The following is a 25500-nucleotide window of genomic DNA, read 5'->3' as shown; positions in this document are numbered from 1 at the left end:
GAAGGAAACTGTTAAAATAACCACAGCATTAACAACAACCTTGAAATAAGAGCGCAAGGTTTATCTGATAATCCGATGCATGAAAGTAGGGTTCGTTGCTATAGCAAACAGACTTCGGGCACGTTTTCTTTCAGAATCATCATTCGCCGATGCAGAGGAAAAGTTAAATACTATAGCATTTTATTTTATGAAAATGAGATAAATAAGCTTTTGCACTGCAAGAGAAGTGATCTCGTGCTCAAAGAACTTAAGACGTGCCAGGCTAAATCTGCAGCTAAGCTGAATAAAAAGCAGAATTAACTGGTGAAATGTTAAGACAATAAACACAATAAATAAATACAATTTATGAATGATGCAGTGCTAATTGATATATAATTTATCACAGTACAGAAACTATAAAGTATATTTTCTACCTAATTCTGTGCAGAAAATTTAAATAATTGTTTGTAGTATATAAAACAATCATAAAATTGCCATTAGGAAAAAAATTTAGATTACAAATGATTGATTATTGTCCAGCAGTGTATTTGATTTCTTGTAGAAAATTCAAAGTAAGATAAGAAAATAATTCCTTGTAAAAAAAAATCAAATAATAATATATATATACTGTATATATATACAGTATATACATAATACATTCATAGGCCTACATAAAATTATTGTATTTAACATTTCTGTCACTTCTGAAATGATGGCTAGGCCCCTGGTGTGACAAAATGTTAGCCTATACGTAATACTTTTTAAAACTCTTTTTTTAAAGTCTTGGCTTACATAATTTCTACATATGCCATGTCATGCCATAGCATTATTAAACTAGCATCTAACTATGGACAAAAGTGGTTTTTTTCCTCTAACCTATGGTTCTGTAACCATAAAGGCTGATGTGTAATTTGCCCCCTGACTAAGCATTTAAAGAATTTAGGGGAAGCATTTAAATAATCCTATGAATGCATTTAAAGAATGCAGAATCGAATCGTTATAATCAAATCGAATTTAATTGTGAATCGAATTGAATCGAATCATTCTTAATTTGCAAAAATCGTTCTTGAATCGAATCGAAAACCTATGAATCGTGAATCGAATCGATTCTCTGTCTACCCAAAGATTCACAGCCCTAGTTGCCAGGGCACCGGAATTTCTCCCGGTGCTCCCAATCCAGGCCATTCGCACGCACAATATATACTCTCAAAATATTCAAACTTTAATTTCGTAATTTTAACTTTATTCTCAAAATATTTTGACTGTATCATCGTAATTTTTACTTTAGCAAAATTTTCGACTTTATTCTCAGAATTTCACTTCATTCTCAAAATATTTCCATTTTATTCTTGTAATTTTTACTTTATTCTCAAAATAGTTCGATTTTTTTCTCTTAATTTTGACTTTTTTCTCAAAATATTACAACTTTAATATCTTAAACTTTTTTGTTAATTATTATTATAAAAAATGTTTAACGTGGCACTAAAACACTATCATATAAATGCATTCATAAATGCATTCATCTGTGTGATGTTGCAAAGTTATAGCATATTTCCATAATACCTCAAACTGCTATCTCAAACGATCAAGGAAATATGACATCTTTAAGGCAATGCAAAAGTCTCTATGAGTGACAGTGTGTGTTGAGCAGTGAATGGAGAACTCACAATGATCTCTACATGGGAATTTGGCCTCATTTCTTTGATTGAATTGCCGGAGTGGCCATCTATGCTGGAGCGTGAGCCATAGATCACCTTAATGGGGATGTCGCTGTGAATCAGGCCAATTCTCTGCAGCATGGGCATCTTTGCCTAGCCATACGGAATGGTCATGTTTTTAAAGGCTGTTTCACCGCTAAAAAATTTGAATCATAAAGTACAGACCATTATGAGCCTTTCAACATTAACACATGTATATCTTGTACAAGACCATTCACAACAAAAGCATAATAAAGATAGATAGATGTGTTCCACAGTTATTGTCAAGTGTTCATGAGATGGATGGCCTGAGGGAAGAAACTGTTCCTGTGTCTGGTCGTTCTGGTGCTCAGAGCTCTGTAGCGTCGACCAGATGGCAACAGTTCAAAGAGGGAGTGTGCTGGATGTGAGGGGTCCAGAGTGATTCTGCCAGCCCTTTTGCTCACTCTGGACGAGTACAGTTCTTGGAGAGAAGGGAGGGTTGTACCAATGATTCGCTCAGCAGTCCGGACTACCCTCTGAAGTCTTCTGAGGTCAGATTTGGTAGCTGAGCTGAACCAGACAGTTATTGAAGTGCAGAGGACAGATTCAATAATGGCGGAGTAGAACTGTTTCAGCAGCTCCTGTGGCAGGTTGAACTTCCTCAGCTGGCGAAGGAAGTACAACCTCTGCTGGGCCTTTTTCACAATGGAGTCAATGTGAGTGTCCCACTTCAGGTCCTGAGTGATTGTGGTGCCCAGGAACCTGAATGACTCCACTGCAGTCACAGTGCTGTCCATGATGGTGAGTGGGGGGAGTGCAGAGGGGTTTCTCCTGAAGTCCACGGTCATCTCCACAGTTTTTAGCGTGTTGAGCGCCAGGTTGTTGAGACTGCACCAGACAGCCAGCTGCTCGACCTCCTGTCTGTAAGCAGACTCGTCACCGTCCTGAATGAGGCCGATGAGTGTGGTGTCGTCTGCAAAACGCTCCAATCAGTGAGGTCAAAACAAGCTTGTAAATCCTGCTCTGCTTCATTAGTCCATCTTTTTACAGTAGATTTGGTACCTTGGACTTTGGACATTAAGATGGTAAATATATTCTGTCACTCTGTTGTCATTAAATATAGCTGCAAATTTCTTTTTGAAGTCTGGTCTCAGAGTCTGCACAAGAGTGGGACCTACAGAACAATGTAAACGCACATCTGTAAAAACTAAAAATTGAAAATCCACCTGAAATCGATCTACCCAAAAATGATGGATCACCCATAAAATGTTCATCTTATCATCAATTCTTCACTTCATGTGTCACATGTTCTCCCAGAGTCAGTGACTAATGTCCAGCTCCATTCAGAATCTTACAGAACTCACCAGAAAGCTCTGCAGATTTCCACAAAATTGGACGTCCATCACGCACAAAGTTCTACACATAACCACTGGTGGCTTGTCAGGGGAGGTGGTGGGGGGCACAGCCTTCTCAAAATTTGAGGTGGAAAATGGAAGAACAATTTAATGTTAATAAATTTCCCAATTATTCATTTTATGTCTTCAGAATGTGCATTTCTTGTTTGTAATGTTGATGCAATTATTGCCAATGCAATTACAATTTGGCAAATCTGTTGAGATGGAGAAGAGGAGGGGGAGGCACAATCCATAGCCAGAGATTCGGCCTCCTTTGGTTAAAAAAAAAGGCCAATCACCAGAGAGTATTTTCCTTTCTCTGCATCTAGAGTGCAAAGAGAGAATAAGGGGGGAATCCAAAGGTGGCTAGCCTCCTTTGCTTTATCAACCAATCATTGTAGAAACGTAATTTACATCATATTAATTTTAACTGCTGATAATCTACACAACTACCTAATTATAAACGGCAGAACGAATTCTAACACTATAATCCAACACACTCATGTTAAGCGGTATGTACTATATAGCAAATCTCATCTGCTTGATTATTATATTGTTGAAAAATTTAATTATATAACTACATTATATAACTATACTAACGCCAGCAATATATTAAAAGTTGGACGTATAGTACATCTTACCTGCATTACAGTATACTCAAGTAATGAGATATTTAATAAATAGTATATCTTAGCTGCATGATTGTTTATATTGTTGCAAATATGTATTAATATAAAGTTGGATATATAAGTATGTCCAATTTTATCCACATTCATACAGTATACTCGTGGTGATAGGGTGATAAATACTATATAGCACATCTCAGCTGCTTGATTGCTTGTATCATCGCAAAAAATAATCACCCAGCTCTAATCTGCTAAATGAGACTATAAGGCATGAAGATATAAAGAAATTAACAATAACATCATGATTTTCTGTAAAGTTGCTTTGAAAAAGTTTGTACTGTGAAAAGTGCCATATAAATAGACTTGAGACTTCTGAATATTTTCCAGCAAATTTACCGAGCTACCATTTGAGCAAAAAAATAAATAAATAAATACAAATTCAAACTGAAGACCATCATCAAGCTGGACATAGCTTGGAACATATGACTGGATTCATATTAATCTATGAACTTCAGAACACAAATATTCAGATCCTAGAAATTTCTGGGGTTATTGCCAAAGCCAATTTGTTCTTGCAAAACAATTTTACTGCAGCATACACACAGAAAGCAATGTAATTAAGGTATGAGATATGAGACAGGTATGAGGTATGATAAGAGACATGCTCCAATTACTAAGGGAATAATTTCAGTGAAATTGCAAGCACACATCTTGGCTAAATCTGTCCCTGGGTTTTCATTAATGACAGTCTTTATCAAATCCTATTCCACATCATTTAAGATATACAAGCACATCCTCAGCCTTAAGCTATCATTTCTCTTTCTCTAATTAATATGTTTATTACATTTGATTTGCACTCTCAGATTAGAGTAAATCTTACCTAAAGGCCCAGCCAATCTAAGACGTGCGAGAGGGTTGAATGGGCTCAGCATTGCCCCTATAGCTTTGAGCCACACAGGAATGAGTCTATCTTGGTCTCCTGAGTCAGGACACTTTGGAAAACCCCACGGTTCCACCAGAAGCAGGTGCTTTACTTTGGACAGTGGATAAAAAGTAGGACATACTGTAATAAGTCTGTGGCATATTTTCAATTGGATCACAGTTTCACCTACCACAACAGTTACAACTAGATACACCTACCAAAAATTGATTCTTTTTTTTTTTTTTTTTTTTTGGTAGTTATCTGTGCATTTTTATTTTAAAAAAATGGATAGATAGTGGATAGGATAGAAGCAAAACTACACTCAGGGAAACAGCAATTCTAATGCCGTTGAAATCTGATGCTTACAAAAATAGTTTTGAATCAAATTCTGAGGTCAAACTGCTGACAGACATAAAGGTTGTGGGATATGGGGAAACAGGAAGGATGTGAAGAAAAGTGGTTTGCATCCTGAGTGCACAATTACAACAGAACACAGAAATGAGTTTCTATTCATCAAAGGGCTGATTTAAATTTAAATTTGAATTGAGGTAGGACACAGGACTGTAAATGTTTGAATTTAAATGTATGGAAATAGAACTACAACGGGGGGGGGGAATACACATAATGGCTTTATGTTTAGTTTTCAATAATGTATTCCAGTTTTCAGTATGGATTATGCAAAAACATTCGAATCGCAAAGGACAAAAACATTAGATAATATTAATGTGTAGAATGCTACACGTCAAAATTCATATTACTATATTTAACATATTAACTTAATTTTATGGACCATAGAGGAAAGAACAATTTGTTTACACTATGGTCTAAATTCACCACATTAAAGATGCAACAATCTTTCATTAATTAAAATGACATCTGTGACTTTTTGTTAATTAATCAAAAGTACTTTATTGTTGAAATGTGCTTGCACATTTTAAGTATTTATTTAGGATCATAATAAATATATTTCATTGAAGCTGTGCTCTTTTTTTCTCTTTAGTTACAAACCTGGTTGGGTATATGATTGCGTAGGATGTAGCCAGATATCCTCCTAAGTTATGGCCTAACATAATCATACTTTCCAGACACAGTTTCTCCCTCCACTGCTCAATGGACTCCACAAACTGGAGTTCAGCCTCCTGTGAATCCGTATTGAAGTGAGGTCTGCTGCTCTGGCCAAAGCCCAGCAGGTCGAAGGCATAAACGGACCTCTGCTGAGAGAGAGAGAGTCCAGGTTCAGTGCCCAGAGTCCCACACCGCCCCCAAATCCATGCAGCAGCACCAGAGGGGTCTTATTTTCTCTTGGCCCCTTAAATATCAATGTCCAAAGTAAGTTTTTGTCAGATATGTGGACAAACTGCCTGCAGAACTTGCTTGTGATGTCTGATAGGAATAAAAGGAAAAGAAAGGGAAGCAATAAGTCTCTTCTTTACAGAGAGCCAAAATTTAAAAAAAAGGGGAAAAAATGCACACCAACTTATTAAACTAATACATTTAGTATTTTATCTTTCACTTATACACAAACACACACACACATATGTATATACTGTATATATCATTTTTTTAAATATATATGTATATAGTTTTTTTTTTACCAATATAATTAAAATAGGCTAAGAATTTAGCTGATTTTATTACAGGTCAAATTATAAGAAAATACAGTTTTATAGTATTGCTCCCACAAGGCTCAAATACATATTCACTACCTTTCAAAAGTTTGGGATCAGTATGATTTAAAAAATAAATAAATGAATACTATTATTAATAGCAAGGATGCAATTTATCAATTGGTTTATAATGTTAGAAAAATGCTGTTCTTTTGAACTTTCTATTCATTAAAGACTCCTGGAAAAAAAATCTGTCTTGGTTTCCACAAAAATGTTAGACAAAATATTGTTTTTGTAACCGTCAACAAAAAAAGATACAAAAATAAAATAAAAATATTGCTTTTGTAACGTCAAAATATTTCTGTTCTGTTCTGTGTTCCCTGTTCCTTGTTTCTAGTTTGTTGCCATAGTTTCTGCTTCATGCATTATTGGGACTATACCACACAGCGTTCCATGACAGTTTTTTAACATTGAAGATAATAATAAATGTTCCTTGAGCATGATTTCTGAAGGATCATGTAACACTGAAGACTACAGTAATGGCTGAAGAAAATTCACAGAAATAAACCACATTTAAAAATATTGTAAAATAGAAAACAGTTATTTATATTGTTACAATATTTTACAATATTAATGTTTTATTGTTTTTTTGATGAAATAAATGCAGTCTTGCTGAAGACTTCTTTTAAAAACATTATAAAATCTTTAAAAAAAACACAATTTTGAATGGTATTGTAGACTGTATATAACTTACATTATTTTTAACTGTAACAACAAAACTAAATTGAAGGTTATATCAATATATATTGATTGTCATCAATTATGTGGATAATATAACTCTAGAGACAATTTGCTCTATCTAACCATTTACATTTTGAGAGGCCAGCCAGATTTGACTTTATAATTTGATACAAACAAAGGATACAATGGTGGTTACTCACACTGCAGCATCTTCTCTTCTGCCTCCTTCAGTTGGCTCTGAGATGTCGGGCACCAGGAGGGCAGCCAGCCAGTGATCCACCATGATCTACAGTAAAATTAAATGTCAGCCTCTCATTCTTATTTTACTTAGAAAGAAACTAAAACGACACGGCTGTAAACGTTTGCACTTTAAATAATAAATAAATACATACATACAGGAAATACTAAGGAGGCACAGATTAAAATCTATTTACACAGCAGAAAATAAATACATAAATACACAAATACATACATAAAATATGAAATAGGAATATATATATATAAAGTAGGCTTTCAAGTATGCTTCCAGAGAACACAAACCTTAGACTTAGAAATTACTTGATAAAACTCACTCTGCAAAATCAAAGCAGCACTGTGCATTGTAAAAATAAATAAATAAATAAATTGTATACCGTGTCCATGTTACACATCTTACATTAGGGCTGGGTATCGATTCAGATGTTCCAATTCGATTCAATTTCGATTTTCAAGCTCTCAATTCGATTCGATTTTTGATTTCAATTCTCGATTCGATTTGACTATATGAATAAATATAGATTTAATACAAATTCTATATTTATAAAAAATGAACAGTGAACATAAGATTACAAATGGTTAATTAATAGGAAATTAAGAGCCACAAACCTGTATATTAAACACTTTTTATTTTAGGTACATTTGGGTACAATAAAACTATATTTCAAATGCATACAATGAATAGCCTATGAACGGTGTAGGGAAACTAATACTGGCTTTTGGGTGATAGTTCACCCCAAAATAAAAATTCTGTCATCATTTATGCATGTATGAATTTCTTTTCTTCTGTTGAACACAAAAGAAGATATTTTGAAGAATATGGATAACCAAACTGTTTTGGTCCCCATTGACTTCCATATATTTTTCTCCATACTATGGAAGTTAAATCAATAGGGCCCATCAACTGTTTGGCATATAGCTTTGTTCTTGTCCGCAGTATCTTTGTCATCGTGCTTGCGAAATCTAAAATGCTTCCATACCACTGACTTTTTATGTAATGTGGTGTTGACTTCGGGAACGCACCTGAATCCGCCATTTTAAGCAATGAATGAGTGACGGACTCTCCGTTGTAACATCGTGCAAGGCAAATAAGGGGGTCACATCTAGTGGACTATACTAGTAATAAGATTAACGTAAATCTTATGTTCAATGTTTGTGGAAATAAATATTGAAAAAAATCGATTCGTGGCCTTCGAGAATCGATATTGAATCGACCACATTTTAAAAAACTATATATCGAAAAATCCATTTTTTTTTTTGCCCAGCCCTGTCTTACATGTTAATAAAATTATTATATTATAAGTATATATAAATATATTTCCAATGACAAAGACAGTGTTTAATTATGTTAAACAACTGCTACTATGCACTGTTAAACTGCCCTAAAGCATGAGGTTATCAAGAGCAATGACACGAGCAACGACTGATTCATGAGTAATGACAAATTGATTTGGATCTGTCACTGAATCTTTTAAAAATGTTGCTGATTTAAATAGTTAAGGAGAATCTAAACTATCACATTTATTTTGAGGTAAAATACTTCATTAATCACCCTGAACAAAACTGAACAGTTTTTAAGTACCTGTGGAATACAAACACCCATGGGTCATTCCATGTCAATTCAAGGTCCCCAGCTCAAATTTCTGATTTTGCTAATAATATTTTTTCTGAAGAAAGATAAACATGTATAGTGATGAAAGCCAAAATATTAAATGTCACAGATATATATTTAAGGCGTAATCCACTATTTTGCAGGGTGGGGGGGGGTCAAAATGAAAATCTTCATCTGAGATTCAGAGCCAAATTTTTAGAGGGGTAAAAATGACTTAAGAAAAAGGGCAGCATCATAATGTTATTTTTATATTCATAAAAAAATTTTTTTTTATCTTCATAAAAATCTTAATTTTTAAGGCCCTGTATGGTTTAATCCCAGAGATATCGGGATCTCAGTGCACCTCCATGTATGTTCACGTATGTTTAATGCAGTTGTTTTGACAGAAGGAAACAAATACATTTCTAGTTTCAACTTTATTTGTTCTTCAGATTAACATTAAAAATATGTACAATGTAACAATTTACTCCTGGAGACTAGGGATGCACGATATTGGATTTTTGCAGCCGATGTCCAATATGCCGATGATTTTCAACTCATTTTGGCCGATAGCCGATGTCGATACCTATATATAATTCTTTTTAATTTTGGTTAGTTTTAATAATAACTTATTTGTTAGAATTAAATAAACAATAATGAAGTTCTTTTATAATGACAGTACATTGAATATTTGAAAATAACTATAAATAAACTATATATTAATCACTGCATTTTTTTTTCAGAAAGATGCAGTGGTGACCTTAACATTATATTTTATGATTTAACATTTGTAAATGGTCTAAAGAAAAAGAGTTTTAAAACTCTGAAAATCTTTTAGAGCTCATAATTTGTTTTAAAAATATAACACATGATATTACAATATTACACATGATTACACATAATGAATAAATCTGTATATATAAAATTATTTAATTTAAGTGTCATGTTTGTGATTTTTTTTTTTCATGTAAGCTATAGCTTCTGACCTTTAAATCAAGACATACTCTTGATATTATGGCATCAATTAATGCTTTATTTTATCAGAAACACAGTCTAAATATTATTTGTGTATTTTGCTTTCATTTTATTAGAAGTAAGCCAACATCGCCCCCTACAGAATTAATGCTCCTTACTGAGCGGGCATTAGGATTAGGAGGATGCCGCTGCTGCCGCTGCACGTGCTATTACCTTTTACTCTATCATATACCGAATGCGTCATTCTGTACATGCATTCTCAGTTTAAATATGGTGATCCAAAACAGTGAATCCAATCACCATTCAGGCAAAACTTTGCTTCAAGAATTAGCCACAATGCTGAGTTAATGTTGCTCTTATCGGCAAGACATATCGGCATCATTTTTCATATCAGACCGATGCCGATATTTACATTTAGGGATGTAACATATGAAAATTTCTTATCATGATTATAGTGACCAAAATTATCACGGTTATCAGTATGATCACGGTATTGTTCAAATGTGCTGTAGATGTTCAAAAAGTACCGACACATAAATCACTTCAAGTTTTATATTTAAAAATCAACAAACAACAAATAAAATGACTTTTTGTTTGCATAATCACTAAAACAATAACATTACCAATGATGTTCGGATTTTAAATGACAACAGTTTAATAGCATGTTCAAATATCTAATGTAAATGTTCAAATAAAGCTTTGAAACACTTTCATAAAAAGTTAACCTCACATTTCAGCCTTTAAATAAAGAAAATATATAAGTCAAAATGATAATTGATTAATAAATGATTATATGTATTTTATCTGCTCCATAAATAATTCTAGATAACTTATCTGAATTGTTTAAATGTGTAGAATCCACATAAGCTTGTTTTTCATCAACCGGTCAGAATTTACAGCAGGGCATGCAAATTCGGTCCGTTTTTGGCCAAACGGAAACTGCACACAGGCTGAATGTAAATATAGGTCTCTGTAAATCCACTCGCTGACAGCAGGTGGCACTTATGGAACAGCTGAATTAGAGCTGTTTCCTATAACCTCCGTGGACAAACCAGTATTGCGATTAAGAACACTTCCTTTAGGTATTACATGGAGCGAAGATGAAAACAAAATGCCATCGAATCGTTTTTGAAGACAGCCAGAACCTTCGGAGGTACATTTATATAATTAATTCATTCACATATTCATTTGTATAATACTTTAAAAACCTCCCAGCTTTTCCGCCCTGTTTTCACTCAAAACGAAACTACTCTGCGTGCCCGTAAGACTGTTACTTAAAACTGTGCTTTATGCTGAACAGTATTTATTTATTTATCGCTGTAATCTAATACGGTTTTAATGATAATTAAAAGATGAAAACGGTAATACTAACCGTGGGGAATTTTATCATGATTTATCGTCAAATCGGTAATCGTTACATTACATTTAAAGCCATCATCGGCCGATTCCAATATTGATCCGATAATATCGTGCATCCCTACTGGAGACATATTGAAATTCCAATATCTCTGGAACTGAACCATATATACAGCCTTAAAAATTATGATACCAAAAGGTAAGCTTGTTAAGACCCAATATCTAAAAGGGCGTTAAGATATCTTTAATACTTCTTGAGTTACAAACTTTGGAGAAAAAAACTTGACCACTTTTGAATGGTCACCTTTGCCATATAATGCAAACAAAGATGGCTAAAGTCAACATATTTTACTAATTGTGTAAAAATAACATTATGATGCTGCCATCTTTCTAAAGTCATTTTCACCGAAAATGAAACATTTGAGCCGGGGAAGTTTCTGAAATTTGGTTGATTTAACATGGAATGACCCTCCTGAGAAAAGACACACTGACCAAAAATGCTACCAAAAACATTATTAGGCCACCAGAGGAAAAAGACACAGAGAAACACAGAAAAATACCTATTGCACAGTCGAATAGTTTTCTATAAGCAGAAGGGAATAGATTTGGTAGATTTGATTTAGAATATTGGTTCACATTAAGTATATGTTGTTATAGGTTGTTGACCTATATGTTGTTTATTAGGATTACATTGTTCTTATGTAATAACATGAACACTGTAAAGTGACCAAACCATGCTGCTGGTACTGTAAATGATAATGGCACATAGTAGTTAGATTATGAATTACATTTGGACACATTTTACCTCAATGTCTTGTCCAAGAAACAGAAAACATTGTAGAAGAGACTACGAATACGGAGTAACATCAGTACACGCTGTGCCAGTCTAAAGCCAAGAGAATGTGAAAGAGCTGTCAATCAAAGACACAATAATTATATTGAATGAATACAGGCAATTGATTTTTTCGTTAGATATTTGTTAAATTAAAGTATATATTTCTAAAAGAAGAATTAAGACAGAATACATTAACAACAAACAACCTATTAGGTTTTATTGATCAACACTTACTAGGGATGTAACGATTAACCGCGAGCCGGTTGAAAATCGATTAAAATACGTGACGATTCAAATCGGTTGAGATGCTAAACAAATCGCGATTCAATTAGAGGTAGGAGTTTATATGAATGTATTTCTGAGGGGAACTTACTGTCTTTAGAAAAGTTTAGATGGTGGCATGTTTTCTTTTCATCTTGCCTCTGTATAATGCATATTAAAGTTTATAAGTGCAGCACTGCTTTGTTTACAGCGGAAACCAAGAAAACGCTTTAAGCGCCACCTGCTGGCAGAGAGTGAATCTGCGTCTCGTTCAGCTCGTCTGCTGTTTCGGTTTCATGCTGATATTTTTTATGCATAGTTTCACAAAACTGAAGTCAAACCATTCTGTTTTTGCTTCAAATTTCGAAATTATACAACCTAATTTAGATATAAAACTGCTCATGTTTCATGTATGTAGCATCTTTGTTTGGATCATGATTAAATTTTTTTTTAAATGATTAAATAATGTTACATGAAAAGAGCACAGACAAAGCCTTAGTTTGTTTATATGAAGAGATTTCATTTATTTGTTTTATTTATTTATTTGATTTGGGGCTTGTTTTAAAATTTCAATTTAGTTTTGTCATTTACATTTACATTATATTTAAATGTTGGTATTTAGCAAACGCTTTTATCCAAAGCGACTAACAAACGAGGACAATAGAAGCAATCAAAACCAACAAAAGAGCAATAATTTACAAGTGCTATATTAGTATATTATTATAGTGTTATGTTTCAGTTTCACAAAGAAACGTGCAGTATTTTATCCAAGCAATAATAAAAGGCCACATTTAATTTATAATATATATAATAATTTGTAAAAAAAAAAAAAAAAAAAAAACGTGAATCGAATCGAATCGTGAAATCAAAATCGTGAATCGACTCGAATCGTGAGCTGAGTGAATCGTTACATCCCTAACACTTACTGTAGTAACGTTACACAAACATACATGGTGCAAACTAAAAAGAATACAACTACCTGAAACAACAGTAACAACGAAAATATACTGGAATTCACACCATTTTCATCCTGAGGGGTTTTGTATGGAATTGTGTGTTTAGAGGGTCACACTACAGCCATGTTTTCAACACCATTTGTTGTTCAATCAGAAAGAGTTGTCCGAATCGTGAACATATTGTTGTTCGAATGAGTCGAATCTTTTCATTGAATCAGTTCAACCAGTTCAACAACAACAACAAAAAAACGAGAACCGTCTCAAGGTTTTGCAGACAAGCGAGGAATTAACTGATGGGATAAATAAAGCACTACTTTTAAACTGATATTTATACATACGTGCATCTGTAATTGCTATCTTGTGATACACCCATAACCATTTCAATGTCCATTGTAACTCTGTAAACTGTTTACACATTAGTTAAATTGACCATTTCCAAATTATCAGAAATAGCTGACCCATTTAATAAGCCAGTGAGACGGTTGGCTGACTGATCCAGACTGATTCGCGAATCAATTCAGAGCAATAACTTGAGACTTGCATGTAGCCTGGGTTGCGAATCAATTCAGACTGGTTCATTAGAAAGAACCGGTTCAAAAGAGTGATTCACTCACGAATCGCACTAGCAGCATTGATCACGTGACAAAGCATCAAACGTGAACGCTGATCTAGACTTCCTAGCTGACTAGTGGTTATTACCAGCGTTAAATGTACAGCTCAGAAGTCGTTTTCACTGCATACGTGTTGTTTGAAGGCGCAAAATAAATTTTATTTTATGCTAAAACGCATTTATAACGGTGTATATAACTCTATTCCAAGTTCATATAGGCCTACTGGTTGTCTGCGTAATTAAACCAGTGTTGTCAAATCACGTACAGTTGCATATGCAAGTGTGTGTATAACAGGGTTGAACGGTGGGTGGGTGTGATCTAGAATTAGGGCTGTGTCATCGGGATGACGTGGAGGAACTCAAGTCAGCCTTAACTTTAAACCTCTCCGTCTCATACAGTTAAATTAAACACACATTAAATCAAGGTTTTTAAATCAACTGGCTTGAATGGGTCTCTAAAGCGCAGGACTGACGTCTGTTTCGCTTTCCGGACAGCTGATCGCGCGTGCTACACTGTGAGTAGAAATAGTTTTCATGTCAGTGGGGTTTCAGGCCTGACATACGGCTTGTATCTTTAATATGTTACTATACAAACATTTAAGCTATGCAAAGTGGTAACAAGAGTGGCATTTGTGAGTTATCTATCCGTATAAATGCAAACGGGATCACATATAGCCTTGTCTTTGTATATGTTTCCTTGTCGAGCATGCATGTTTAGCTCCGCCCAATAATCTGTCAATGAAGTCAAACCCCGTTGACTGCCATTCAGCCAGGACAACCAAAGAAATGTCGAATGCAATGAGAATCACATTGCTGTTTTTTTCAAGAGACATGTCCACAAACTCTGGGTTATTCCTGCAGGTTTAGTTTTACAGAGATCTTCTTTGTTGTCGGTTTTCTTGCCACACCTTTTCATGCAATGTGGAATGTTACTTGTCTGGAGTTTTATGTTTAATGTTTAAGAATGCATGCATCTTCAAATGGTTGATGTTATGTTGAACATATATAGAGACTGATCCCTTATAGCAGATGCATACATGCATTATTAATCACATCTGCAGTGTAGCAGCAGGCAGACACAAAAGAATGCACACACGTATGTTTTGTACCTTTAAGGTGACTTTCCATTCACTTACATTGTTTTTATATTGAACCAATGATATTTCCTACCTATTAACCCCAAACGTACCCCTAAACCTAACCTTCATAGAAAGCTCTTTGCATTTTTAGATTAATTAAAACATCAAACATAATCTAAATGTGTGTGTGTGTGTGTGTGTGTGTGTGTGTGTGATATAATGAATAAAAATGGAAACTTGACTGTGCAGAAAAATAAGTACACCCCTACATTAGTGGCTTCTTGATGTGTTTCTTGTAATTCCTATATATATATATATATATTTAAAAAAATCTTACATCAACTAGAATAATTTTTTGCTTATGGAGGACCATTAAGATCTCCTTTAACTGTGTGATATTGGAGGGTTTTTCTTTCATGTATGGCCCATCACAACATTTCAGTTGGATTGAGGTCTGGACTTTGACTTGGCCATTCCAGACTTTTCCATTTCTTTCATCTGAGCCATTCTTTTGTGGATTCTCACATTCTTCCCAAGCATTACTTGGTGTAATGTGAAATTCAAGTTTGCCAGGCCCTGAAGCTGAAAGCCATTTAATAATGTTATACTATTACTATTGTTCTGCTGTTAAACTTGATTGTAATATTAGGCTCGCTCTTGATGTAATGTAATATTAATATCATCAATGTTGATGTAGGGGTGTACTCATTTTTTCCACACACACACACACAAAATGGACATTTCAGTTTTTTACATGTTTTTTTTTTCTTTTAAATAACTTTTTAACATTTAATTATGAAAATGGATACACTGTAATGTTCAAAATGTTGGTGTCAGTAAGATGTTTTAATGTTTTTGTTTCTATTTTTGCCAATTTTGGCAAATATGAATTTTCAGCAGCCATTACTCCAGTCTTCAGTTTCACATGCTCCTTCATAAATCATTATAATATGCTGATTTGGTGCTCAAGAAATATTTAATATTATTATCAATGTTGGAAACAGTTGTGCTGCTTAATTTTTGCTTGATTTTTATTTCTTTATTTTTTTGTAGCAGTGCAAAAGCTTCTTTTGATTAATTGAATACATTGTAGCTAAATAAAAGTGTAAATTTCTTAAAAAAACTAATTACTGATCCTTTTTGAATGGTAGTATATATTGGATGATTATAGTCATATTATAGTGAATTTTATACTGTATGATACAGTATGTCTTCATCATTAAGCATTAAACTATATGTGACCTATTGACATTTTTGACCAGCCATGAATTTTATTCTAACCTATTAGTAAGAATGACCTATTTGCACGAGTCTTCTGAGTAACAGGAAAACATTTTCATAAGCAGTTATGGATGCAAATAAGGCTCCCTCGTCAAAGTGTGAATTGTTGGTGTTTCATCTGCTCTGAAGTAAAATCTCACCCTGTATCTTCTGTATCTGAATCTTGAGGAGAGTGATATGTTTTATTTATACTCAGGAAAACATTTTCATAAGCAGTTATGGATGCAAATAAGGCTCCCTCGTCAAAGTGTGAATTGTGGTGTTTCATCTGCTCTGAAGTAAAATCTCACCCTGTATCTTCTGTATCTGAATCTTGAGGAGAGTGATATGTTTTATTTATACTTTTTTTTTTTGCCCCTTGCCTCTTTTCATCTGTGTGTAACACAGGGACCAGGAAAAATGCAGCTAGGCTTGTCGGTTTCTGACAGTGATGTCTCTTCGTTCACCCCTCTGGTGGTCCTGGAGCTTGCTGATGACACTAAAGCAGAGGCCATCACTTGGTTACTAAACAGGATCAGAGGCAAGCAGCAAAATGGAGGTGAGACCCCTGGCATGTAACGACTAGGGATAGAGGTTGACAGGAACTGAACATTTTCTGAAATATCTACTTGTCTTCTAAAGTTGTCTGTGCTTGAAATCCATTGTTTGTTTGTTTTTGGGCCTCTGTCAGTGTTACTCAACCACTGTGACCCACCAAACGTGACCCCTGCCCTTCACAGAGGTCAGGGACATAGAATATCAAATTCTGCCTGTAGAGGAAACACAAATGCAAAGTTACTTTATACATATTGCTTGCACAGACAAAAAGGAGCAACTCTGTGTCATATTAACTGCTCAGTGCTCTATTTGTTAATTAAAATAGTCTGACACTGCAATGTTAAATGGATACTAGTTCTGTAATTAATTTTTATTGTACTTAAACTATAACGCTGTCATAAAAGATAAAGTACTGCTGTAATATTTCAAGAGACTAGTAACATAAGTTGTTATTATTTGAAGCTGTTTTTATATGAAAATTAAGAACAGATGATGGTTCAATGACATGACACTTACTTATTCAAAAGTAAATTAAAAATGCATTTTATAAACAGTTACTTCAATATACATCTTCTTTGATTAGCATGTTTACAATTTCAGTTCTGTTTTAAAATCCATTTTGGGTTTATGTGATAAAATATGAAATTCCTGAAAAGATGTTTTGCAGTATCTTTTATTCACTGCGTCATCACTGTGTGGTGGTAGTATGTTCCTGTGGCTCAGTTGTAGAGCATTGCATTAGCAGCACAAAAGGTTGTGGGTTCGATTCCCAGGGAACACACATACTGGTAAAAAATGTATAGCCTGAATGCACTGGAAGTCGCTTTGGATAAAAGCATCTGCTAAATGCATAAATTATTATTATTTCAAAAACTTTTGTATGCAATATCAAAGTCATGTGATGTAACCAGAATGCAGAAATAAAAATCATAAAACAGGAAATGATTCCCTCAAGACTGTTCTCTGGAGGAACCTCCACCCAATCTGCTGAGACCATCACAAACATCTTTTCTTTTCTGTATTTCACCGCTGATTTATCTTGTTTACTAGTAAGTAAGTACATTTTATTTATAGAGCACATTTAAATTCAGCTTATGCTGACCAAAATGCTGTACAAAACAATTATAAAATACAGTAAAATATAAAATAAAATTGAGTAAAAATCAAAGATAACAGTTACTAATCTATAATTTAATAATCAGGAAAGGCTACAGAGTAAAGATGCGTCTTAAGTCTAGATTTAAAACAGAAATAGAAGAAGCACTCCTAATGTCAGGCGGCAACTGATTCCATAACCGTGGGACAGCAACTGCAAAGTCTCTGTCACCTTTCAATTTAAGTCGTGACCGTGGAACATGTAAAAGAGCTTTGTTGGCAGATCTGACAGACTTAGGAGCTGGGGGGGAAAAAAAAAGATCAGAGATGTAAGATGGGGCTTGTTCATTAAGAGCTTTAAAAACAATCAGCAAGATTTTGAATTGAATTGACAGGAAGCCAGTGAAGGGAAACTAAAATTGGAGTGATATGATCACCTTTTTTGCTCTAGTTAACAGTCTGGCCACTGCATTCTGAACCATCTGCAAATGTGCCAATGAAGATTGGAAGAGACCAAGGTATAAAGAATTACAATAGTCCAGCCGTGATGTGATAAATACATTAATTACTTTTTATAAGTTATTTTTACAAGTCTTAAAAAGAAAAGTGTCGATTTAATCTGGAAATTATTCTCAATTGATCGTAGCCGTTTTTTAACAACTGAGCTAATTTGCTTTTCAAGACAAAGCTCAGAGTCAAAGATAACACCTTTTTTTTTTTGCATGTGACTTACTATATAAAGTAAGATTGTCTAAGTAACTGGCTGTAGAGTTTCTAGTTTTGGAGTAACCAAAGATAATCACCTCAGTTTTCTCATCGTTAAGCTGGAGGAAATTATTTGCCATCCAGCATTTAATACCCTCAAGACAGTCCATGAGAGGCTGCAGAGAATGTCTAGATTTTAATGGAATGCATAGCTGAGAATCATCAGCATAGAAATTAAAATATATTTTATATTTCATAATTATATTACTGAGTGGAAGCATGTTCAGATTAAAGAATAATGACCCCAAAATTGATCCTTGAGGAACCCCACAGGAGAGAGAAACAGATGATGAGAAAAACTGGCCAATAGCCACTGAGAATGACCTGGATTTAAGATATGACTCAAACCACAGTAATGCCATATCCTTAATGCCTACCCAATTTTCAAGGTGAGACAAAAGGATATTGTGATTTACCAAGTCAAAAGCAGAGCTCAGATCCAGTAAAATCAAAACTGTATTTTCACCAGAATCAACCACAAGTAACAAATCATTCATCACTTTTAACAAAGCTGTTTCAGTGCTGTGATGAGGTTAAATTAGATTTCCACTAAACATGCAGTGTACTATGAATATTGCTGTCTCTATGACAAATTGCTTGTAATCTTCCTTATTTGTAAGGATATATTTATAAATATTAATGTAAATGTGTCAAGGTCAAAAAGTCTCCTAAAATATCAGATAATCTGTTATTTTGCCTGATAAGGCAAGTATAATACTGTTTACAAATTAATACTTTTTAGATTTTGTTCTTTAAGATTTTTTTTTTTAAACCAAATGAAACAAACATAAATACAAAGAGTACATTTTTAAGAACCGCTTTAGTATTATGATAGGATATTGCCTTTGGGGGGAATTTGACCTGGTGAAATATGTATTTCCTAACACTGTGATTCTATTTACAGGAGCAGAGTTGTTGGTGGATCAGCTCCTGTTTCCAGCTCAGGATGGTCAGAAGTCTAATCCAAATGTCTTTGTGGTGGGCTCCACATTGCAGAGGCTCTTAAAAGGAGCTGAGGATGTAGGGTTATTTAAGGAATTTCAAGATGGGACAATGCGAGGGTTCACTTATGCCAACAGAGAAAGCTTCAAAGACTTTTATGGTGAGATTTAGCTATAACCAAAGATGAGGAGTCTGTTATATTTTGTTATTTCAACTTCATTAGTTCATTATTATATGACTAGGTAGAAACGAGATATTGATTCTTTAAAAATACTTTAGTTTAAGGACCAATTCTCCTTATTAACTAATTGCTTATTAGCATGCATATTACTAGCATATTGGCTATTTATTAGTACTTCTGAAGCACATATCATGCCTTATTCTGCATGCTCATATTATAGATCCCTTAATCGTATTCCATTCCTAAACTTAACAACTACCTTACTAACTATTAACACTGTAAGCAGCAAATTAGGAGTTTATTGAGGCAAAAGCCATAGTTAATAGGGAGAACTGGCCCCCAAACTAAAGTGTGACTGATTTTTCTAACAGGGATACAGTATTAGGATACAATACAGTAACTGTATTGGTCCAGGTTGTTCTATAATACTGTTGCATTGTGCTCATAGGAGATGGTGAAGGATTTCTCAGTGATGCAGAGTGTCAATACATTATCAAGCATGAGTTGGACACACTTAGGGCTAAGAATGAAGAGCATGTTCCTGGATACCCTAAGGTTAAGCTCTACCCTGGAAAATCAGTTGGTAAGTGTATGTCTATCACCAACTGCATTAGATGAATACAGTAACTAAAACATTAAAGTTGCTGTGTGTATTTTTATTGTAAAATACTTCTATTCTGGTTTAAAATAATAAAATATAGTAAGCCCGTTGTCAATTTTTCCAGATAGTTGTAAACATTTTGGCTCTTTGATGCTTTCAACATTGTTCTGTTTGTTTGTATCTTAAAGTCAACTTGAAATCAAAATTGACCCCATTTACATGTTCTGGGTGTTATTCATCTGTGCATCTTATTCCTAAAAATTGTTCATCCTCATAATCTTTCATCAAAATCTTATAAATTGCTGATAAATTTGTGAAAACCAGTGCTGTTAACCAATGGTCATGTTTCTGTGTGCTAAAATATTATTGGTGCACATGTTTTTGATTACTTGGTTACTATTTACTTAATTCAAAAGTGAAATTCAGAAATGGAATTCAATGAGGGAATATTAATATTGTTATTTTTAATGTACTGTTAAAAATTATGTTGAAATAAGCTAGTAGTATTTGGCAGGTCATGTGATGGTGGTTTATTCTGTCACAGCCCTTGTAGAATAAAACAATTTTTAAACCACTGACATTATTTCATTTTAGAGTACATCATTTTGAATATTTGTCAATATTATATCAGCATAAAACTATCTTGAAGTAGCAACTTTAAAAAACGTATAGTGGTGAACCGCTGAAACGAGATTCAAAACATTACCATTCAGATTTTCATATTTGCTGTTTAACAAAAATAATGCTTTAGTATTTTTTTTTAATTCACGTTTTTTTCACAATTCCTTTTTCATTTTTGAAAATTAAGATAGATTTTGATGGTAAACTCTTTTCCAGTGCGGAGGTTGCAGTCTAAAGGTGTCCTAGTCCAGTATTTTCCTCTCCATAACAAAGAAGACCTTAAAAGGCTCTCGTTCTCATGGTACAAAAAGATCAAATTGTACTTCCAGCCACTAGGTGAGTCACTCTGTCTGTGTGCGCAGACAGCATGAACTTTATACCCAACTCCAGCCTTTATTATCAGTTTTCTTATATAACATACTGTGAACAGAATTTCACAAGAATTTATATAAGTACAGCTGAATGTCATATTTGGTGGGTGGGTGTGATTTATATCTGTTCTCTTGAATTATTGTGGGAATTCAGATTAGTGTTGATTGCTCATTTAATGCAAATGTAAAGTGAAGCAGATTTGTACTTGCACCATCTTAAAAAATACACCAGCTGATGTCTGATGTTTTTGAACATTAAACACATGCAATGAAATCACAGTGCACTTTGCTATATTAATTGAAGATGTTCCCTTTGTGTCCTTCGTGATGTAGATGACATCAGACATTACTTTGGTGAGGGTCTGGCGCTCTACTTTGGATTTCTGGAGTATTTCACGTTTGCCTTGGTACCCATGGCCCTCATTGGTATCCCTTACTACCTCTTTGACTGGGAGAACTACGACAAGTATGTGCTGTTTGCTGTCTTCAACCTGGTTTGGTCTACAGTATTCTTGGAAGTGTGGAAGAGATGCAGCGCTATGTTAGCATACGGGTGGGGAACTCTGAGCCGCAAAAAAGCCTTTGAAGAACCGAGGGCTGGATTCCATGGAGCTCTGGGGTTTAATCCAATCACGGGCCGAGAGGAACCAGTCTACCCTAGCTCAAAGTACCAAGTTTTGAAATGTTCTCACGTTTTGGAAAAAAATGGCACCAAAATCAACATCAAACAAATATAAGCATGGTAAATGTTCTAGATGCTCAAATTGTTTTGACAGTGTTTGTTTTCCCATGACAGGCGGCAGTTGAGGATATATTTGGTGTCGGTTCCCTTTGTTCTGCTGTGCCTCTATCTGTCCTTTTACGTGATGATGGTTTACTTTGACATGGAGAACTGGGCCATAAGTATATACAATGAAAATCCAAACGTAGCGACTGAACTTCATTAGTTCATTATTATATGACTAGGTAGAAACGAGATATTGATTCTTTAAAAATACTTTAGTTTAAGGACCAATTCTCCTTATTAACTAATTGCTTATTAGCATGCATATTACTAGCATATTGGCTATTTATTAGTACTTCTGAAGCACATATCATGCCTTATTCTGCATGCTCATATTATAGATCCCTTAATCGTATTCCATTCCTAAACTTAACAACTACCTTACTAACTATTAACACTGTAAGCAGCAAATTAGGAGTTTATTGAGGCAAAAGCCATAGTTAATAGGGAGAACTGGCCCCCAAACTAAAGTGTGACTGATTTTTCTAACAGGGATACAGTATTAGGATACAATACAGTAACTGTATTGGTCCAGGTTGTTCTATAATACTGTTGCATTGTGCTCATAGGAGATGGTGAAGGATTTCTCAGTGATGCAGAGTGTCAATACATTATCAAGCATGAGTTGGACACACTTAGGGCTAAGAATGAAGAGCATGTTCCTGGATACCCTAAGGTTAAGCTCTACCCTGGAAAATCAGTTGGTAAGTGTATGTCTATCACCAATTGCATTAGATGAATACAGTAACTAAAACATTAAAGTTGCTGTGTGTATTTTTATTGTAAAATAATTTTTCTAACAGGGATACAGTATTAGGATACAATACAGTAACTGTATTGGTCCAGGTTGTTCTATAATACTGTTGCATTGTGCTCATAGGAGATGGTGAAGGATTTCTCAGTGATGCAGAGTGTCAATACATTATCAAGCATGAGTTGGACACACTTAGGGCTAAGAATGAAGAGCATGTTCCTGGATACCCTAAGGTTAAGCTCTACCCTGGAAAATCAGTTGGTAAGTGTATGTCTATCACCAACTGCATTAGATGAATACAGTAACTAAAACATTAAAGTTGCTGTGTGTATTTTTATTGTAAAATGCTTCTATTCTGGTTTAAAATAATAAAATATAGTCAGCCCGTTGTCAATTATTGTTTTGACAGTGTTTGTTTTCCCATGACAGGCGGCAGTTGAGGATATATTTGGTGTCGGTTCCCTTTGTTCTGCTGTGCCTCTATCTGTCCTTTTACGTGATGATGGTTTACTTTGACATGGAGAACTGGGCCATAAGTATATACAATGAAAATCCAAACGTAGCGACTGGTATTCTGCTGTTTGTACCCAGTATCATCTACGCTGTGGTCATCGAGATCATGAACTTACTGTATCGCTATGCAGCAGAGTTTCTCACAAACTGGGGTGAGCCTGAAATTCTTCTTGTCTTTTTTCCCGTTCTTCTTTCAGTCAGTCAAGTCAAGTCAAATCACCTTTATTTATATAGCGCTTTTAACAATACAGATTGTGTCAAAGCAGCTTTACAATATCAAAATAGGAAAATAGTGTGTCAATGCAAAAGGACAATAGTAAACACTCAATTTTCAGTTAAAGGCAGTTCATCATTTAATTCAGTGATGTCACCATCCAGCTCAGTTCAGTTTAAATAGTGTCTGTGCAATCAAGTCGACGATATCGCTGGAAATTAGGTGTCCCCAACTAAGCAAGCCAGAGGCGACAGCGACAATGAACCAAAACTCCATCGGTGACAAAATGGAGAAAAAAACCTTGGGAGAAACAAGGCTCAGTCGGGGGGCCAGTTCTCCTCACGTTTGCCTTGGTACCCATGGCCCTCATTGGTATCCCTTACTACCTCTTTGACTGGGAGGACTACGACAAGTATGTGCTGTTTGCTGTCTTCAACCTGGTTTGGTCTACAGTATTCTTGGAAGTGTGGAAGAGATGCAGCGCTATGTTAGCATACGGGTGGGGAACTCTGAGCCGCAAAAAAGCCTTTGAAGAACCGAGGGCTGGATTCCATGGAGCTCTGGGGTTTAATCCAATCACGGGCCGAGAGGAACCAGTCTACCCTAGCTCAAAGTACCAAGTTTTGAAATGTTCTCACGTTTTGGAAAAAAATGGCACCAAAATCAACATCAAACAAATATAAGCATGGTAAATGTTCTAGATGCTCAAATTGTTTTGACAGTGTTTGTTTTCCCATGACAGGCGGCAGTTGAGGATATATTTGGTGTCGGTTCCCTTTGTTCTGCTGTGCCTCTATCTGTCCTTTTACGTGATGATGGTTTACTTTGACATGGAGAACTGGGCCATAAGTATATACAATGAAAATCCAAACGTAGCGACTGGCATTCTGCTGTTTGTACCCAGTATCATCTACGCTGTGGTCATCGAGATCATGAACTTACTGTATCGCTATGCAGCAGAGTTTCTCACAAACTGGGGTGAGCCTGAAATTCTTCTTGTCTTTTTTCCCGTTCTTCTTTCAGTCAGTCAAGTCAAGTCAAATCACCTTTATTTATATAGCGCTTTTAACAATACAGATTGTGTCAAAGCAGCTTTACAATATCAAAATAGGAAAATAGTGTGTCAATGCAAAAGGACAATAGTAAACACTCAATTTTCAGTTAAAGGCAGTTCATCATTTAATTCAGTGATGTCACCATCCAGCTCAGTTCAGTTTAAATAGTGTCTGTGCAATCAAGTCGACGATATCGCTGGAAATTAGGTGTCCCCAACTAAGCAAGCCAGAGGCGACAGCGACAATGAACCAAAACTCCATCGGTGACAAAATGGAGAAAAAAACCTTGGGAGAAACAAGGCTCAGTCGGGGGGCCAGTTCTCCTCTGGCCAGACTAACCAGCAAGTTGATCCATGCTGCAGCAAAGTTAGATTGTGCAGAGGGCTCATCTGGTTCCGTGGTCTTTCCCGATGGCCGTGTACTCTAGGAGACAAGGTCTTCACTGGGGATCTGTCTGGGGCTCATCTAGTTGTCCTGGTCTCCGCTGAAATTCAGGGGTGTAGAGGTCGTCTCTAGGTGCTGATCCACCATCTGGTCTGGATACGGACTGGATCTGGTGGCTACGGGAACCTCGGAATAAGAAAGAAACAGACTAATATTAGCGTAGATGCCATTCTTCTTATGATGTAACAAGTACATTGTATGTTATTGGAAGTGTTCCCGGTTCCGGTTGACCTAATTAATGCAGCCTAACAATCTTTTAACAGATTTGAGTAATAGAAATGTGTAAGTGTGTTATGTGTAAGACAGGTTAAAGAGATGGGTCTTTAATCTAGATTTAACCTGACAGCGTGTGTCTGCCTCCTGAACAGTGCTAGGTAGATTATTCCAGAGTTTGGGCACTAAATAGGAAAAGGATCTGCCGCAGTTGATTTTGATATTCTAGGTATTATCAAATTGCCAGAGTTTTGAGAGCGCAG

The 25500-nt window shown here is 35.1% G+C and overlaps 1 protein-coding gene and 1 pseudogene across 1 annotated transcript in view; one reads left to right on the top strand and one right to left on the bottom strand.

The window, feature by feature from the left end:
* LOC107601656 (1-acylglycerol-3-phosphate O-acyltransferase ABHD5-like) overlaps nucleotides 1-15011 on the bottom strand; it is a 19220-nt pseudogene extending 4209 nt beyond the window's left edge.
* LOC107601655 (anoctamin-10-like) overlaps nucleotides 14051-25500 on the top strand; it is a 33575-nt gene continuing 22125 nt past the window's right edge. Inside the window, exons 1-7 of the mRNA XM_016293911.1 lie at nucleotides 14051-14302; nucleotides 16535-16685; nucleotides 19449-19646; nucleotides 20116-20250; nucleotides 21106-21225; nucleotides 21594-21927; nucleotides 23228-23463. Coding sequence (XP_016149397.1) covers nucleotides 16547-16685; nucleotides 19449-19646; nucleotides 20116-20250; nucleotides 21106-21225; nucleotides 21594-21927; nucleotides 23228-23463 — 1162 coding nt within the window. The 5' untranslated portion in view covers nucleotides 14051-14302; nucleotides 16535-16546. The remainder of the gene's footprint in view (nucleotides 14303-16534; nucleotides 16686-19448; nucleotides 19647-20115; nucleotides 20251-21105; nucleotides 21226-21593; nucleotides 21928-23227; nucleotides 23464-25500) is intronic.

Source organism: Sinocyclocheilus grahami, unplaced genomic scaffold (assembly GCF_001515645.1).
Source record: "Sinocyclocheilus grahami isolate Dianchi unplaced genomic scaffold, SAMN03320097.WGS_v1.1 scaffold310.1, whole genome shotgun sequence".
NCBI classification, from domain to species: Eukaryota; Metazoa; Chordata; class Actinopteri; order Cypriniformes; family Cyprinidae; genus Sinocyclocheilus; species Sinocyclocheilus grahami.
Note: the sequence above shows the minus strand (reverse complement) of the source record. Positions and strands in the feature narration are given on the sequence as shown.